The following is a 17,398-nucleotide window of genomic DNA, read 5'->3' as shown; positions in this document are numbered from 1 at the left end:
GACCGCGATATCGCATGGAGAGACATGAGCAGACGACAGGCCCTCCAATCACAACATAGAAACACAGCAAAATGGGTGTGAATTTCCAGTTTACACCAATCACGTTTGGAGTGTCATGAATAATTAATCATCTCACGTTAATGCGTAATTCAAAGGTGAGCCTGTAGTAATATAAACAAATACATCTTTAAAAAGTTTTACAGTTTCTCAGTACATTTGAGGGAAAAAAAAAATCCACAAAATGATCAGTAGTTTGATAAAAACAATCTTTATGGCTGTCCAAAAATATACATTTAAATACAACATAATTGTTATGAACAAAACACATTCAACTCTATTATTCAGAAACCAGGAAAATGTGTGTGAAAACAAATCAACAAACAAATTCTAAACTCCTGTCTAAGTACAAGGAGATACACACTAAGATTTAATTAAACCTCATGAAACACATGGCTTAAGCAAATACATTTAGTCAAAAAAAAACAACAACAACAACAACAAAAAAACTAATTAAAAACAGCAAAAATAGAACCGCAAAGACCAAAAGACAATTTCTTTCAAACTTGGAGACTAGAAGCGGTATTCAGCAGCTGCTATTACACCTAAACACCTTCAGTTCTCTACAATGTCTAAAAGACACTTCAGCTTGAGGTCACACACACGTTCCTCTTCTTTTTGACTTGACAACTCTCTTTTCAAGTCCTGCAAGCGCTGTAACAAAGACACCGGTCTGTTTTTTTCACAAACAGCAGTCTTCTCAACAGAATCTTTCGCTTCCACTTCCTTCAAATGAAAAACAAATGCAGGTTTAAGGCATTTATAATTAAAGCTGCTTTTTAATTTCATATTCTAGTTACTCATTATAGTTAAAATACTGTACTTGTATGTGGACGGTAGCAGCAGGACGCTTGGACGGGGAAGTCCTAACTAGGGGGGGCGCACAGAGAAGGGTAGAGGGGAGGAAGAGAGGAAAAGAGGCAGAGGAGAATCGATCCGCTTCAATCCGACGCTGAATCTGCACTCCGATTCTAGACGTGCGTATAAAAAAAATAATGAATAAAACTGACAAATCCCATAATGCATCATTGCGATTTAAAAGATGTAGTATGAGACTACTGTTTGGAGTGGAATAAGGTACAAATACTGATGACGTCTTCTCAATTTTGTGTAAAACTTAGTTTAATGCATTAAAAAAAATTAATCCTGACCTTTGGCCCTCAGCATTCATCTCCTGAACAGTTGACAGAGTACGCTGAAGTCGCTCCATTAAGGGAGTCTGTGTGCTGTCTGCATCAAAAAGTCTGTTTATTTTGCTAGGAGATGATATTTTCTTAACCAGGCCAGCTGATTCCGTTTCCTTTAAAGAAAAAAAAAAACCACAAGTCAAGTCAAGCCGAGCTTTATTGTCATTCCACTACATGTGTGGACATACAGTGGAACAAAATGTCGTGTCTCACAGGACCACGATGCTACATAAATAAACATATATATAAACATACAACAATAGACGTAAGAGCAATTTTTAAATCTATACATAGCTAACTTACAGAAGCGGTAATCTAACTATACACATAACCTAAGACAGACTATACAAGTACTTTTCATAATACCTGTGCAAAAGAGGTATTTAAGGTTAAAAAGCAAGTAGTGCAATATGATTAGCAGTGCACTGCATTCACAAGTAGACATTTGTGTTATCTTATTGAGTCCTTGTAACATGGAGTGTCTGGAGCAAAAAATACAAAGTACAAAAATGCAATTATAGTAATGCAAGTTTACTTAAGGAATAGTTCACTTCCAGAATAAAAATGTCATCACCCTATGTCATCCATGTCTTTTTTCTTCAGTCAAAATAATTAAGATTTTTAAGGAAAACATTCCATTCTCCATATAGTGGACTTTAATGGGGATCAGTGGGTTGACGGTCCAAATGAGGACTTTTCCAATGTGATTACACAATTTGAGAAGACGTGCATTGCAGAGCTACTGCAAGACAATCATGTGTGGTTTAGAAAGTATATACATTTTTATTTTTTTTAGAAAATGACCAATCATTTCACTAGATAAGACATTACAACATTTCTCAGCTAGGATTGTGTAGAGCCCTTTAAAGCTGCATTGAATCTGCAGTTTGGATCTTTAATCTGTCGGCCCCCATTGAACTCCACAGAAAAATCCTGGAATGAAAAATTCTTCAAAAACCTTAATTTCTTTTCTGAAGAAAGAAAGCCATGAATATCTTGGATGACATGGGGGTGAGTAAACTATCAGGGAAATTTTATTTTGGAAGTGAACTAATCCTTTTACCCAGTTGTGATGGTGTCTATAACTGTACCTGTATACGGACAGCGCCAGCAGCAGGACGCTTTTGGGAGGGTGTAGAGAGGACGGTGGAGGTCAGAGTAAGAGGAAACGATGAAGGGCGTAAAGGATCCACTTCAATCCGACGCTGTATCTGCTCTCCAATCCTACAGATACATGTTAAGAAATGGTTACTGCAAAGATCCAAGCAAAAAAAGCCAACATAGTCCATTTTAATGTTAAAATTATTAATGCTAACCTCTGGCCCTCAGTGTTCATATCGCGAATGGAAGAGAGAATCAGTTCAAAGCGCTGCGATATGGGAATTTGTTCAGTATCGCAAACAGAAGGCCATTCCTCCGCGTTTATGTGACTCTGAAACAGCTTCTGTTTGGGGAATTGTCTGGCCACGGTCGGGGGCCTGACTTTTGACCTATTGAAAAAGTTAATGTTTTGTTTGATGCTGTTTTTGTTTTTATGCTGTATATACTGTGAATAATACATATGTAAAAGAGTGATAGTTACACTTCTGAGGCTTGCTGTTTTTCCTGATATGTCTGTTTCACAGCCTCTATCCAGCTGTCTGGGGGCTGGAAACTCTTCAGGCTGTCTTTGTTAAAATATACAAGAATCTCGCCATCCTCCGTGAGGGCATCTGTTATTAGAGAGTTTAAACATTCATTTAACAATGGAACGTGTTTGAAGTTCAAAAAATGGCATTCTGCAACCAAACTGTTATTCTCACCTTTTGCCATAAGAGTCTCCAAACTCCAGTCCTTCATACGATGCTCTACACACAAGCATATGATGTCATCCCAGGGAATTTCGTGAAAAGACGGTCCAGCTTTCTCATAGTCATCCTCATCTGCACCACTCACATGAAAGTATTGGTAGTTCACTCTTCTAAGCAGGTTCTCCAGGCGGGACATTAGAATAGGCTGGCTTAAGGGCGAGGTAGGGATTTGGGATACGTACTGGAATATAGAGGCACACAAATGTGGCCAGGAGGCTGAGAAGAAAGAAAAAAGATTAGTTTTAATTTGTTTTGATTAAGATAAAATTATTAATCTGTACGAATTCAAGGGTTTAACTCTGTATCAGATTGGTATCTAAAGAGATATTTCAACCAAAAAAGTCTGCCATTAATTGCTTACCCTTATGCTGTTCCAAATCCGTAAGGCTATTGTTTAACTTCCAAACACAAATTAAGACACAAGATCTTTGCGCACAAAACGTATTCTCAGAGCTTCATAAAATCAAGGTTGAACCACTGATGTCACACAAACTATTTTATCAATGTCCTTACTACCTTTCTGTGCCTTGAACATGCTAATACTGTTACTGTCTATGCAGGGTCAGAAAGCTCTCAGATAAAATATCTTAATGTGTGTTCTGAAGATTAACAAAGGTCTTACGGGTTTGGAACCTCATTAGGGTAAGTAATCAACAACAAACATTTTGGGTGAACTATCTCTTTAAAACAGAACCTACCACTAATGGGAGGCAGATCCCACTCAGGAAGTTGCCGGCTGAGGATGGTTCTCTTCAGCCACTCCAGGTGTTCTGGAGAGTTCCAGGCCTGGTGAGGAATCAGCTCAATGGTCTCTGGGAGAGAGAATTCAGGAGGTGGCCAGCAGAGACTGGACAGATGCTCTGCTGAAACCACACCTGCTAGGAAACTCACCACACTGTTACAGAGCTGTACGATAGGCTCTGGGTGCTGAGACGGAAGACCTGCATGTTTCCTGTCCTGCTTGTCTCTTTGTAGTCTGGAGTAGAACTCACGGCACAGGCCTAACTCAACAACCTGCAGCAGGGTCTGAGAGGACAGGGGCGGACCAGCGGGAGAGCGGGCAGCAAGCCACCTGATGACATGACTCATCTGAAGCAGAAGAGAATGTGTAAGTACATAATACATCAAATTTTCAATAACCAAACATTTAAGAAAAGTATGAGTAAACAGACTTACAGAATAGAAAAGCCTACTTGAAATGTATTATGTACAATGATTATTTGGCTGCAATTTATCATCTTAATTATACTGCCCTATTTCAGCTATTAAAGCCAATAACTATAGCATTAAAAAGGTCATATCAGATCATGTCACACATCCCTACACATATTTTTAACTATATGTGACCCTGGACCACAAAACCAGTCTGAAGTTGCACAGGTATATTTGTAGCAATAGCAAACAATACATTGCAGGGATCAAAATTATTGATTTGTCTTTTATGCCAATAATCATTAGGATATTAAGGAAAGATCATGTTCCATGAAGATATTTTGTAAATGTCCTACTGTAAATATATCAAAACCTAATTTTTGATTAGTAATATGCATTGCTAAGAACTTCATCTGGGCAACTTTAAAAAAGATTTTTCATTATTTTGATAGTTTTGCACCCTTTTTTCAAAGCGTTGCATCAATGGAAAGCTTATTTATTCAGCTTTCAGATGATGTATAAATCTCAATTTCAAAAAAATGTACCCTAATGACTGGTTTTGTCATCCAGGGTCACATATTAAATAAGATCAACTGTGTATTCTCAACATTTCTTTGAAGACCAACCTGCTCTGAGCCTTGCAGGTCAGTGAGGGTTGCTGGTATATGGACAAAGACGTATTCAGAGATGAGACCATCTTTGACTAACATATTCAACATAAGTGCTGTAAAAGAGAGACAATAAAATAGTCAGATTGCAGTCTTCAACAGTCTTGTCTACTATATTAAGTCTTTCTTTCAAAACTTGCCTTCTTCCAAACCATGATCACTGGTAGCACCCTCTTGGTTGCCAGTAACTACCACAACCAGTGGTACAGGAGAGTGCCAGCAGCTGGCCTGCTGCACCTGCCTCAGCTGAAGGAAAGCAGAGAGCAGGGACACATCCTCATCCTCTTCGCTCTGTCCTGCACTGTTAAGAGGGGGAAGTAGCATCAGCAGGGCATTGGTACCATGGAGCTCCTTCTGTTCCTCTAGCAGACACTGGTCTCCTGCACTCAGGGGGCCATGACATGCCTGCGCACAAACACAGGGGTTAATCATGTCAATGCATATCATTTTCCTCAATACCTCACTTGGTAAATAATGACAGAATTTCAATTTTTTGAGAAAACGATACGTTCTGAAGCTTACCTTTACAGAAATGTGAACTTCATGAGTCTGTCCGCTAATATTTGTCAAGCTGTGACTGATGCACAGCGTTTTAAGTTGCCCTTTGAGTTCTTTCTCACTCTCTTCAGATTGGTTTCCTCCACCCAATTTAACCTCAAGCCAGTCTGTCAGAATCCTGCATGGAAACCAACATAAAAAAACAAAAAAAACAAAACAAAAGAGGTCAGTTATAGGTTTACATGTTTTATGAAATTTTCCCCACAATTTCTTTCCTTACCTGCAGGCATAGCTTATGTCACTATCACAGCTGCTTGGCAGCAAAAGTGTGGCTTTCCAGAAGATTCTGTCAGGTGCATTAGGGGTGCTTTCTGCCACAAGAGTGGGCAGGTCAAGAGGCATCCATACACGCTCACTGCCAAAGAAGGAATATTAATCATACAGACGATCATGGTAATTAAAATCATCTGCAATCTGCATATCTATGCCACAATGCATCCCCACTGTACTTACCTCAGTAAGAGATTATAGTAGTAGGACACTTTCATTTGATGAACTGCTTCCTGTCTCATTTTCAGCAATCTATAACATTAAAATTTATAGGCAGGAACAATTAATAAGATGAATAAAATAATATAATATAATAAAATAATAAGATGAAAAAACAAAACAAAAACACATCCAACCAAAATTCTCCAATCTCCAATAACAGACCTTGTACAGGAAACTGCCATGTTCCCAGAGTTACCCAGGTTGACCATCCCCTGGGCCAAGAGGTCCAACGAGGGGCTGGAAGGAGCACTGGGGACGAGAGCCTTCAGTTTGAACCGGGGATCTACACAGCCAGGGGCTGCAGGGAAACCTCGCATCTGTCTCTTTAGCTGACGACGCACGGCCACCACGTCTCGCCACCTGGAGTATATGCATACATCTGTTCTTTAAAAGTTTCTATTGAAGACCTATTTGCTCCAGGGCTTCCTTCATACACATTAAGAGAAATAATAAGCTTCTCAAACCTCTTGATGAACTTGCAGATGCGCCGTAACTCATTGTCCCGGATCTCTCGTGCCATTATGGCCACCTCCTCAGCCAGCGTCTCTTCAATTATGCCGTCACATTCCTCTGCTGAGCAGCGAGCTATAATAGCTGCTTTTTCTTCTAAAGCAAGCCTGAAAGGGAAGAACAGCATCATAACTTTTGCACACATTCATTGATGAATATCACAAATATTTGTCAAAAGTCACATTTCACCCATTTTGCAGAAATTAAGTCTAACAATACAACTTGTCTTAATGTCTAAATGTTTGCATTGTGACATTATTTACATGACAACTAAGCTCAATTCTTCTCCCAAAAATTCTCATATAATCTAAATATATAATCTGAATTCATATATTAGGTTCATTTTTTATATTATGTCAGATAAATCATATTATTAATGGCTTAATTTTCTTTACCTTATCTCAGCTTCAGCGGTCACTCGAATGCTCTCTGTTAGCACCTCGTCACTGATCTTAGCACACAGCTCACCACTGAACTGATCAAGAAAGGCTTCCTTACGCCTGACATCAAACATAAAAAAGGAAGAAAAGTTGAAATCGCTACAGTTACTAAACGTAGCCTTATTTCCCTGAGATTTCCCTGAGGGGATTACTATTGTGAAAATAACGCTTAGGGGGAAACACAACGAATACTGAAGCTCAAACCAATAGCATTTCAGACCGCCAAAACAGGCAGGGCCGACTGCCTATATAAGCTGGCACTGAGTGCCATTTCATCAAAATCTTTCAATGAAGAAGTAGCATCATCAACTCATGTAGAGCTGTATAGCATGGCAGGGCACACATTGCTCATTCCGGTTTTCTCAGAAAATCAAGGTTACGTTTAGTAACTGGAGCGTTCCCTTTTGAAACAGTCTCTAACATTGCATGAATAATACTTGGGGAAAGTAACACCATAGCACTGTGCCATAAGCGTAGAATGAAAGCTGTCCTGTGAGCACAGACCTAGGGCACCACAACCAGGGACCCTAAAAGACAAAGACAAGTGAGGCCACAGCTGTGATACAGCAATGGTCCACCTTGAGGCAAAAATGCCACTGGTGCCAGGCTTGGGTCGGAAAATGGGTTTCAGCCAGTACTGCAGGGGGTGCATGTGGAGCATTCTCAGCTAGTGCTCCAGCGAAAACCAGGCCTGCATCTGGACCGAGTCGATCACTGCCCCCAGGAATGGAACTCGCCTGCTGGGAGACAGGAAACTCTTGGCTAAGCTGGTCTTGAGCCCAAGAAGCTCCAGGTGGCTGAAAAGCAGCGACCTGTGAGAACAGAGCTTGTGCCCTGACCCAGCTAGGGATTCCTGTCTGTCTCACCATACATTTGGTAAACGTGTGTGGGGCTAGAGACAGTCCAAATGGAAGGACTATATTGGTAAGCCACCCCCTCAAACGCCAATCTCAACAACAGTTGCAACAGTGTGAACAAAGCCTCCAACACCCAGAGCTGAATGGGGGGCTGCAAGGCAATGTGAGATTTCTTTGAGGGAGGACCGGCCTCAACGGGACTTAGACCTGTCCACTCTCCTGATGCATCAGGACTGCTTCTGTGGCTCAGGATCCAATGTCACTTTAGCGACAGGGAGTGATTGACGGCTAATATCTAAATTCTGCATTAAAGTTAAGAATGTACAGATCGAGTTAAATTAGTTGTGTAATGTTGGAGAAAACAGCGAAACTGTCACTGTATCAACGTATGATGACGTATGACAGTGTAGTAGTGGTGTCCCATTTCTTAGGGGAACATTTTTAACCCTTCCCTTTCCCACTTTGTTTCAAGGGGCAAGGGGAAGGGGCGAGGGGTAGGCAAAGGGGTAGAAAATAGAATTGGGATTGGGCCTTAGTCTGAGGCTAAGCAGGTGATGGGGCAGGCTTCGTAAGCCATTGGATGGAATCTTCTGGCAACTTGAAAAAGCCACCACTTAGCACTTAGGCAAGAAGTGGCATATGGCTTACTAAGACTTTTGTGCCATAGTGAAGCATAGTGAAAACAGTTTCCCCCAAGCTTTTATTCATGGAATGTAACTGAGACTGTTTCAAAAGGTAACTTAACATACATGCAAAACAAAATGTTGTTTTAAAAAATTAATGTAGAAGGTGTTTTACACACCTGGCTTCTTCCTGCTTGCGTTCCTCCTCTGCGATTCTCTCCCTCTCAGCTATGATCTCTGACGTGGACAGTTCTCTCAGCAATTGTTGTAAGACTTCACTCACAACTGTTTCCAACTCGCTGTCACTTACACTGCAAAGCACACATTAAGACACAAACGCTACATCAAAAATTTGTGAAGTGACATTTTCTGGCTGACAAACAGTTTGCTTTATTTTCACCCTAATATATTTTAAATCTATAGGTCAGAAAAGGAAATGTTCCTACCTGAGGGCTGCGGACACATATTCAGCAGCAGCACGGGTTATATCAGAGACCTCGGCTTCCACTACCTCATTAAGCACTGCATTCACCTCTGTCATTATATCCTGCCAGAGATCATAGTGATATCAATAAGTTTATTTACATACCATAGTGTAGTCCTTGTGGTTAAAACTAAAAATTGTCTCACCTGATCTGTGTAAGCTGGTTCTGGTTTGGGTGGAGGAGATGGAGGTCGGATTGGCTGCGGGGCTAATATGGGTTGGAAAACCAGCGGTGGCACCATATGCAGAGAGGATTCTGTTTGGTTCTTCTCTCCGGTTTCCTCCGTGTCATCAGGTTTTACAGGCTCTGTTGTGACAGGGCGGTCCACGAACAGCCGTGGTTCAGCCAGAAGCCTTGTTGTCACCTGAGGCCTGGAGTCAAGCTCCATCAAGGGCTTCAACTCCTGCCTCTGTTGATGACCTGCTAAAGACAAGGATTCAAATATCTACAGTAAGTACAAGTATATTCTAATTTTCACTAATGAATTAAGAATCAAAATGCATCCACACCCTTCAGGACAGCTCGTGGAGGCTCAGAAGACAGACCGTCTCCTGTGTACTTGTTGTTGGAGTCAAAGCTGCAAACAGGACTGTGATGGGGCGGGTTAGGCAGTGGTCCACCGTTCACCACCTCGCCAATTAGAACAGTTCTCTTCCTCTCAATGACCGTAGACTTCCTCTGCGGTAAGGAGAAATCAGGCTCCTGATAGGCAGTGCGACTAAGTTCTACCATGCTGGACGTAAAACAAAATGAGGCATTAGTTTTCAAAAATTTTGCATTTCTGAAAAAACTTTAGACTATTGCATAGAGATAATATCTAACAAAAAAGACAAAAGAGAAAATAAGTAGGACATACCCATCACTGATAGTAAGGCCATACTGTTGAATAAAGTCTGTGGCTTCTGTGGCATTACGGAACATGAGCATTCTGACAAAGTCCTCAACTGGGAAAATGGTGGATCTTTGGGATCCAACAGTAAAGGCCACATTGAGGATTTTCAGTGCCTTGCTTCTCACCTAATTAAACAGACATTTTGTAATTAAAGCAACTCAAACGTGTAATAAAAGACAAAGTACTTCATAAATACTTGCAACAGAACCACTCTCTGGGTAAGATGCATTTACCTGATTGAAGTATCTGTGAAGTATGCAGCCACTCAAATAGGAAGCTGCACTCACAAGTTTAAAGAATCGGACAAAGTTATTGCTGTTGAGTGCTGCAAAGGCCTGCACGGCAAAATCCACCTCCCGAGACTCACGCACCTCTTTACGGAACTGCTGCACCTCACTGCATTGGCACAAAACAAATCCATTTGTATCTTTGTATCCTTTACTTTACTGGCAAAAAGTAAAAAGACAAAGCTTTACCGAAGAATATCTCCATCATTGAGTTTAAGCAACACATTGTATTGGCGGAACTCTGCTTCACTGGGGCAGTACACCTCCTTAGTGGCTAGGTCTTGATACATCTCCTTCAGACTCTGCAGGCATTTTGTCATATTCTCATTGTTGATCTTTGCATCAAAAGACATCATGGGTTCCTGGCAGAGGTGATGGGCACAGTGAATGTGGAAACGGGTGCACTTCTCAATAAGTGATACTGTTTCAGGATCACATAGATGCTGTTGGGTAATGTCCTGTAAGAGAGGTTTAGACACATGATTATTACTAAAAAAACATAATGCCAACATAATATTCACATTGACACATTTTATATCAGTCAGTTTTAATTAATAAAGTTGTTATGCCCACCTTTCGAATTCCTCTGGTTCTGTTCCAGACAAAGTCATACCAGTCACGGTAATTTCCCTCACCCTGGTCCATAACCTGAGTTACGAGGTAGTCCATAGTCATGCTCAGCACAGGAAGTGGTCTAAGCTCATGAGGGAGAGGTTCTTCCTGATCGGCCGAAGACCTGCTGTACTCTTTGATGGCAGCAAAATGATCCACCTAAACAGAAGGGGAGGATTTACTCAACAGTAAGCAATGCATTGAAAGCAAATAACAATGTACTATTAAAACATTAATGGCTTCCAAACATTAATATCTATCACTTTAATTAATATTACCCAATACATGTCACAAAACAATTAACTTTTGGCCAAGAACTCCAATAAAAACATGGATTTCAGATCATTACTGGACAGTATTGTGATCATCACAAACCTTCTCTGTTTCTGGAATAACCTCAAAGACGCTCAGCTGGTTGCGGGTTTCTCTCATATAACGCTCTTTCTCTGGGCACATATCAGGACATGTTCCCACAAACACTTTGGACATATCCAGGTCTGTTCTTTTGGGTCGAGCTTCAGAGACAAAAAGAAAGTTTACTGTCCTATCACTTATTCGAACATAAACAACTAAAACAAACAGCATAAATACTATTAAATCACATACAATTTTATTTGTGACCCTGGACCACAAAACCAGTCTTAAGTAGCATGGTATATTTGTAGCAATAGCCAAAAATACGTTGTATTGGTCAAAATTATTGATTTTTCTTTTATGCCAAAAATCATTAGGATATTAAGTAAAGATCATGCTCCATGAAGATATATATACACGTATAAAATTTATAATATATAAAAACTTAAGTTTTGATTAGTAATACGCATTGCTAAGAACTTAATTTGAACAACTTTGAAGGTGAATAGTCGTACCTCAACCAAATATTGTCCTATCCTACCAACCACACATTTATAGGAAGCTTATTTATTCAGCTTACAGACATGTATAAATCTCAATTTCAAAAAATTGACCCTTATGACTGGTGTTGTGGTCCATGGACACATTTTATAATTTTACAATAATAATAATAAACACTGCATTTACTTTATGATAATAAGTTCAGTACTAGATTGTATCACAGCCAATTAAGGCTTTACCTTGCCGTAAAATCTTGTCTCTCTGCTCTAGGAGGCGATATCTCTCCTCTGCTGTTTCAGCCACCTGACCAACCAGAGGCTGCAAAACTGAAGGCAGGTTAATAACAGGTCGTTCTATGCTCCGCTCCTCTGAGACTGACTCCAGTGGTGCCTCACTTTCAAATTGGAGTATTTTAGCAACAGACGATTTTTGGATCGGAGAGCTGTAACATAAAAACAAGCAGAAATATATAAAAATTGGGCCAAATAAGAATAGTGCAAAGGGACAGTTTGATATTGTCTTAAATTACCTTTTAGTAAGAAGGCTAGTGGTGCTGCTAGTGATGATAGGCACTGCTCTGGGAAGAGGCTTGCGACTAGGGGAGGACTCCAAAAATGCTCCCACAGACTCTGAGTCCTCTGTCACATCTTTGATTTCTGAAGGTCTAGCAGCTTTTTCACCTGGACCTGTAAATGATGATCACTCCGTAAGCATAATAGTTTGAGAGTTAACATTTAGTTTAACATTAACATTAGTGCTTCTGCTTATTTAAGGCTAAACCAAGGTATAAAACACAATCACATTTAAACAGTAGCTGATGTTGAACATGTCTCCCATATTTTTTTTCAGATGTTCATCAGTCTAAAGCAAAGAAAAAGCTATCATGTCCTAATTTTCTGTGGACCCTGAGTTGTTTAGATTTATAAAAAAGAAAAAAAAAAAAAAAAAAAAAAAAAAAAAAAAAAAAAAGTAAACTTGGCCTCAAACATATTCAGTAAGGCCATATTTGTTTCAGTGGAGGTTTTTCAAAGCAATGCCAAACATTATATGATTTAAATATTTGAATAGATTTCTCAGAATTGCAAGTTTGTATCTCACAATTCTGAGAAAAAAAGTCAGAATTGTTAGATAAGTCACAACTACCTTTTTTTATTTCAGTGGTGTAAACAGGCTTCCATATGTTAAAGCTTACATTTAATAAATTAAGATTTTAAATTAATTTAATTAAATAGCAAACAAACTTCTAAATACTACTTTTACTCACTTTGCTTTTTTCTTTGCCAAAATATCTGAATTTCAGTCCTCTGGAACAGCTTTCCTCTCTTTTTGGCTTTGGCTGCAGATGCCTGGAGGGCAAGAGAGAGTTCAGCTAATTAATCACAAACACATTCATTAAATGTAACTACTTTTCTGGCAATGAGCATTTTGCATTATGTATTTAACTACACATGCTCACATGATCTTGGAAATGCACAATGGCCAGATTCTTCTGAGGCCTGCAATACACCTTAAGCACTTTCCCAAAGTGCCCAAAATGCTTTGTGACAAGGTCCTTTTTGTTAAGGTTGGGCGGGATGCCTTTGCACTGTATAACAGTGGCATCAGTAGGAGAGAGACCAGCCAAACTGTCTGTGCTCTCCTTTCGAGAAGCACGTCTACCTGGAGTGTGTGTCTGTGGTTCAGGCTTGAGTGCTACAAAGACAAGTGATAACAACAAGTCAGCAAGAAAAATAATTTCAGTTTTTTTTTTTTTCTACATTTATCAGATTCAGTCAATATTTAATTATGTATGTTTTTTTTAAGAACACTAATATTTAAATAACATTTTTAAATGTAACCATCAAAAAATCTCAAATATCCATTTGTCATACTGTACATTAAAATGTTGTGACGTCTAAATTCACTCGTAGCTATTAATTTGAGTTTTAAGTGTTTTGGTTTTTGTAATTTACTTCTATTTACTTACTTTAATTTACTTTCAGAATAGTATAGAAATTTAATACAGTTGAGGTCAAAAATTTACATACACCTTGCAGAATCTGCAAAATATTAATTATTTTATCAAAATAAGAGGGGTCATACAAAATGCATGTTATTTTTTTAGCACTTACTTGAATAAGATATTTCACATAAAAGACATTTACATATAGTCCACAAGAGAAAATAATAGTTAAATTACATATGCTTGATTCTTAATACTTTTACCTAAATAATCCACAGCTGTTTTTTTGTTTTTTTTGTTGTTTAGTGATAGTTGTTCATGAGTCCCCTGTTTGTACTGAATAGCTGAACTGCCCACTGCTCTTCAAAAAAAACCTTCAGGTCCACAAATTCTTTGGTTTTTCAGAATTTGTGTGTATTTGAACCCTTTCCAACAATGACTGTATGATTTTATGCAATGATTATAGAAGGTACAAACGCTCACTGATGCTCCACAAGAAAAAACGATGCATTAAGAGACGGGGGTGAAAATTTTTTGAATTTGAACATCAGGGTAAATTTAACTTATTTTGTCTTCTGGGAAACATGTAAGTATCTTCTGTAGCTTCTGAAGGGCAGTACTAAATGAAATATACAAGATATTTAGGCAAAATAAGAAAAATGTACTATTTTTCATTCTGATCAAAAGTTTACACCCCCTGGCTCTTAATGCACTGTTTTTCCATCTGACGTATCAGTGAGTGAGTGAACCTTCTGTAATAGTTGCATATGAGTCCCTCAGTGTGAAGAGATGGATCTCAAAAATCACACATTCATTGTTCGAAAGGCACAAATAAAGGACTCATTAACAACTATCACTAAATAAAAAAAAAAACAGCTGTGGATCATTCAGGTAACAACACAGTATTAAGAATCATGTGTATATAAACTTTCTCATTTTTATAAATTCAACTATTATTTTCTTATGTGGACTATATATATATATATATAAAAAATGTCTTTGATGTGAAATATATTATTCAGGTCAGTACTAAATAAAAAATAATATGCATTTTGTATGATCCCTCTTATTTTGGTAAAATAATTAACATTCTGCAGATTCTGCAAAGTTTATGTAAACTTCTGTATTGACCTCAACTGTATTTGTCAATAACATGTAAATTTGAATATTTGTGCACTCCTAAAGAGAATCACAAGAAAATACACTAACAACTTTTTATAACATAACTTACAAACTTCCTCTGCTTTTTTCAGTACTGTGGGAGCCTGAGATCTTGGAGGTGTAGTGGCCACATCACTGGCTGGACCAGGTGGATCTGGTCTATCTGGAAGATGATCTTCTCTCTTCACTGGACTAACTTTGGACTTCATTAGGTCAGACAATGCATTGCGAAAAAGCCCTCCAACCAGGCCACGGCTTCTCAGCAGCGGGCGTTTGGCGGGTTGCCTTGGTCCGTCTGCTCCAGTCTCACTACTATCGCTTTTAGCTGCATTTGGATCAATCGGCTCCTCTTTACGTTTCATCCCAAAACTCACAAAAGCTGTTTCTCCTCCACTGCTCTGTTCATCACCTGCTCTATCCTCCGTTCTTTGTGGGTCTTCAGTTTTTGGGACTCCAAAGCTAAAGGATCCAATGCCGGCACCACCAAACATAGACATTTTGGTATCTGATTGAGACTGAAGGGTCTGTGCTGTGAAGCTGAAGGTGGACGGAGTCGTGGGCTGAGAAGCAGGCGTATTGCTGCTGGAAGGGTTGGCTGGCTGAGAGAAGGTAAACTGAATGTTACTGCTACCACCAAGCGTCTCCTTTTGAGAAAAATTAGCATTAGAAAATGACACAGAAGGAGCTGCTGCTGGCTGTGAGAAGCTGAAGCCCAAAGCGTTCGGCTTTACACATGAGAACAGCGAACCACTGGAGGAATTCTCCATAGTACTAGTTACGACTTTGGACGATCCAACAGTTTCAGAGGCTGAAGACAGATTTGAGCTGGGAGGTTCGGGGCTGACGCTGAAAATAGGTTTGAAAACAGCATCGTTTGGTGGTTTGAAACGAAACTGGTTCCCACCAGTGAGATTATCAGTCCTACCGACTGTTGAGGAGCTGGACGTGGCAGTGGGTACAGAGAGGGCAGAAAGCTGACCAAAACTGGGCTGGTTGGTAACAGTGCTGTTGAAGCTGGTCAAAGACTGCGAAGCACTGGAAGGAAGACCAAACGCAGAAGGCTGACCGAAAGCAGGGGTCTGATCAAAAGCAGACATCTGAGTCTGTCCCGTAGCTTGAGAATATGAAGGTGGTGGTTGTCCAAACCCAAGCGTGCCTTGACTCAAACTCGGCTGCCCGAAGGCCGGGGCTGTTCCCAAAAAAGAGAATGATGATTGCTGCCCCAGTCCTTGTGATAACCCACCACTCTGGCCAAAAGTAGGTGTCTGGCTGAAGACAGAGGGCTGTGGTGTTGGCTGGCCAAAAGCTGGCTGACTAAAAGCAGAGGGTTGTCCAAAACCAACACCTTGTGCTGGGTTCGGCTGGGCAAAGGGTTGAAATGGGTTTCCAGGCTGATTAGCATTGTTCGGTGCCTGAAAGGAAGTTTGTGGTCTACCAAAGATGTTTGAAGGATTCATGATGGCTGGAACAGCAACTGTTAAGATTTACTGATGTGATACTCAGCAAGTCCTCAACTGGTCATGACCAACGTCCTCCGAATCCTCTAAAAACAAAGACACAAAACAGTTACCTATCACTTTCTAGTTGATGTAAGACCATTTAAAAGACATATAACAAATAACATCAGCGTAATATGTGTAAATTCAAATTAAACATCTTTTTAAAAGCTCAAATAGGAAATAATAAAGACAAACGCTGCTCTGAAGAAATGAACGCTGAGTACGCTTTAACTTCGCAAATTCCCAAAAACCAACCACCGGAATACTAATAATATTTGTATGTATTTCATATATATACATTATATATACAAAAGTCACATACACTCAAGTCGAAAAAGAGCAAAAACTGTAAATACTTTGGTGCTGTTCTCGTCGCAGTCGGACAGGATGTTTATTTCTCTTCTTCGTGAACTGGTAAGTTGATCAGCGAGAGTCTCCACCGATTGCGGCCTCTACAGGCAGGCAAGCGCATGACACCATTAGATGAAGATTACTACTGTCGGTAAATAGGCTAAAATGAATAAACATTTACCTCGCAGAATTCCAAAAAAATATATATATATAGGTTATAGTTTTTTTTTAGATATTATATGTACAAATGAGAAATATACTGCAAAGATGTCACAACTTTAGCCCCAAAAGAAATTTTGGTTTATGGAACAAAATACAGTATGTCTCCGTATAGATAGATAGATAAATATGTGTACTGATAAATTATAAATATTTACAATTCCCCTTCCACTAATACTGAACAATAACACAAAAGAGAGATTTTTGATTCATTAAAAGGTTTAATCAATTTTTAAGTTCCTATAATACATTTATATATATCAGCATAATCAAATACAATTCACAACAACAGTTTAATGCCAAGAGTTATATAAAATTGGGTGGGAAACAAAAAAACATTTCACAGTGTTATACAGCACAACAGAATTATATCCAAAGAGAGGTAAAAAAAAGTTGACATATTGACATGATTCACATTAGCTCATCATTTTGTATGTACACAGGCAGCTTATATCTTGCTGAAACTGTCGTATCCTTTAGCTACGGTTAAGAAGATGTCTTCGGTCTCTCCACAAAGTGGAAGTTAACCTGCCTGTCTGGAATAAGCACTGCACGACTGAGTGCCTTAACCTCACCTACAGTCGGGTCCGGTTTGATTTCAAACAACTTGATTAGCTGGAATGAAAAGATACAATTAAAAAGCTGAATTTATAATGTAATATAACTGTCTGGCACAAATTCATAAATAAATGTCTGTCTTT

General features: G+C 39.3%; 2 protein-coding genes across 4 annotated transcripts in view; both read right to left on the bottom strand.

The window, feature by feature from the left end:
• Window positions 1–257: 257 nt before the first annotated feature.
• Window positions 258–16,554, bottom strand: mcm3ap (minichromosome maintenance complex component 3 associated protein). 3 transcript variants are annotated; one of them, XM_051119518.1, is made up of 31 exons: window positions 16,484–16,554; window positions 14,699–16,169; window positions 12,982–13,217; window positions 12,790–12,871; window positions 12,055–12,211; window positions 11,765–11,967; window positions 11,046–11,185; window positions 10,632–10,829; window positions 10,248–10,516; window positions 10,005–10,167; window positions 9,736–9,896; window positions 9,389–9,612; window positions 9,025–9,302; window positions 8,841–8,941; window positions 8,574–8,705; window positions 6,870–6,974; window positions 6,429–6,581; window positions 6,127–6,324; window positions 5,926–5,994; window positions 5,693–5,827; window positions 5,437–5,590; window positions 5,055–5,319; window positions 4,873–4,970; window positions 3,793–4,183; window positions 3,047–3,310; window positions 2,827–2,956; window positions 2,561–2,734; window positions 2,336–2,468; window positions 1,209–1,357; window positions 881–1,028; window positions 258–783 (listed from the first exon to the last, which is right to left on the bottom strand). In XM_051119518.1, exons 2-31 carry the CDS (start codon window positions 16,083–16,085, stop codon window positions 613–615), a joined length of 6,468 nt encoding a protein of 2,155 aa, XP_050975475.1. In that variant the 5' UTR covers window positions 16,086–16,169; window positions 16,484–16,554; the 3' UTR covers window positions 258–612. The 3 variants fall into 3 exon arrangements, with proteins under 3 accessions (XP_050975475.1, XP_050975474.1, XP_050975476.1); XM_051119517.1 differs by having other exon boundaries at window positions 14,699–16,171; window positions 16,450–16,538; XM_051119519.1 differs by having other exon boundaries at window positions 9,025–9,299; window positions 14,699–16,171; window positions 16,450–16,538.
• Window positions 16,555–16,940: 386 nt separating this feature from the next.
• Window positions 16,941–17,398, bottom strand: part of LOC127171002 (sterol 26-hydroxylase, mitochondrial-like) — an 18,405-nt gene continuing 17,947 nt past the window's right edge. The window contains exon 9 of the mRNA XM_051119397.1: window positions 16,941–17,312. Within this exon, the coding sequence (XP_050975354.1) occupies window positions 17,184–17,312 (129 nt within the window). The 3' untranslated portion in view covers window positions 16,941–17,183. The remainder of the gene's footprint in view (window positions 17,313–17,398) is intronic.

This window comes from Labeo rohita, chromosome 9 (assembly GCF_022985175.1).
Source record: "Labeo rohita strain BAU-BD-2019 chromosome 9, IGBB_LRoh.1.0, whole genome shotgun sequence".
Lineage (NCBI taxonomy): Eukaryota > Metazoa > Chordata > Actinopteri > Cypriniformes > Cyprinidae > Labeo > Labeo rohita.
The sequence above is the reverse complement of the archived record's forward strand: the minus strand, read 5'-3'. Positions and strand labels throughout refer to the sequence as shown.

Excerpts from the sequence above, each read along its gene's own strand:
- mcm3ap (XM_051119518.1), bottom strand. The coding sequence starts at position 16,085 with ATGAATCCTTCAAACATCTTTGGTAGACCACAAACTTCCTTTCAGGCA. Across the intron at positions 13,218-14,698 it reads GAAAAAAGCAGAGGAAGTTT|CACTCAAGCCTGAACCACAG; the intron begins GTAAGTTATGTT and ends TTGTCTTTGTAG. Across the intron at positions 5,828-5,925 it reads TACTATAATCTCTTACTGAG|TGAGCGTGTATGGATGCCTC; the intron begins GTAAGTACAGTG and ends CTTCTTTGGCAG.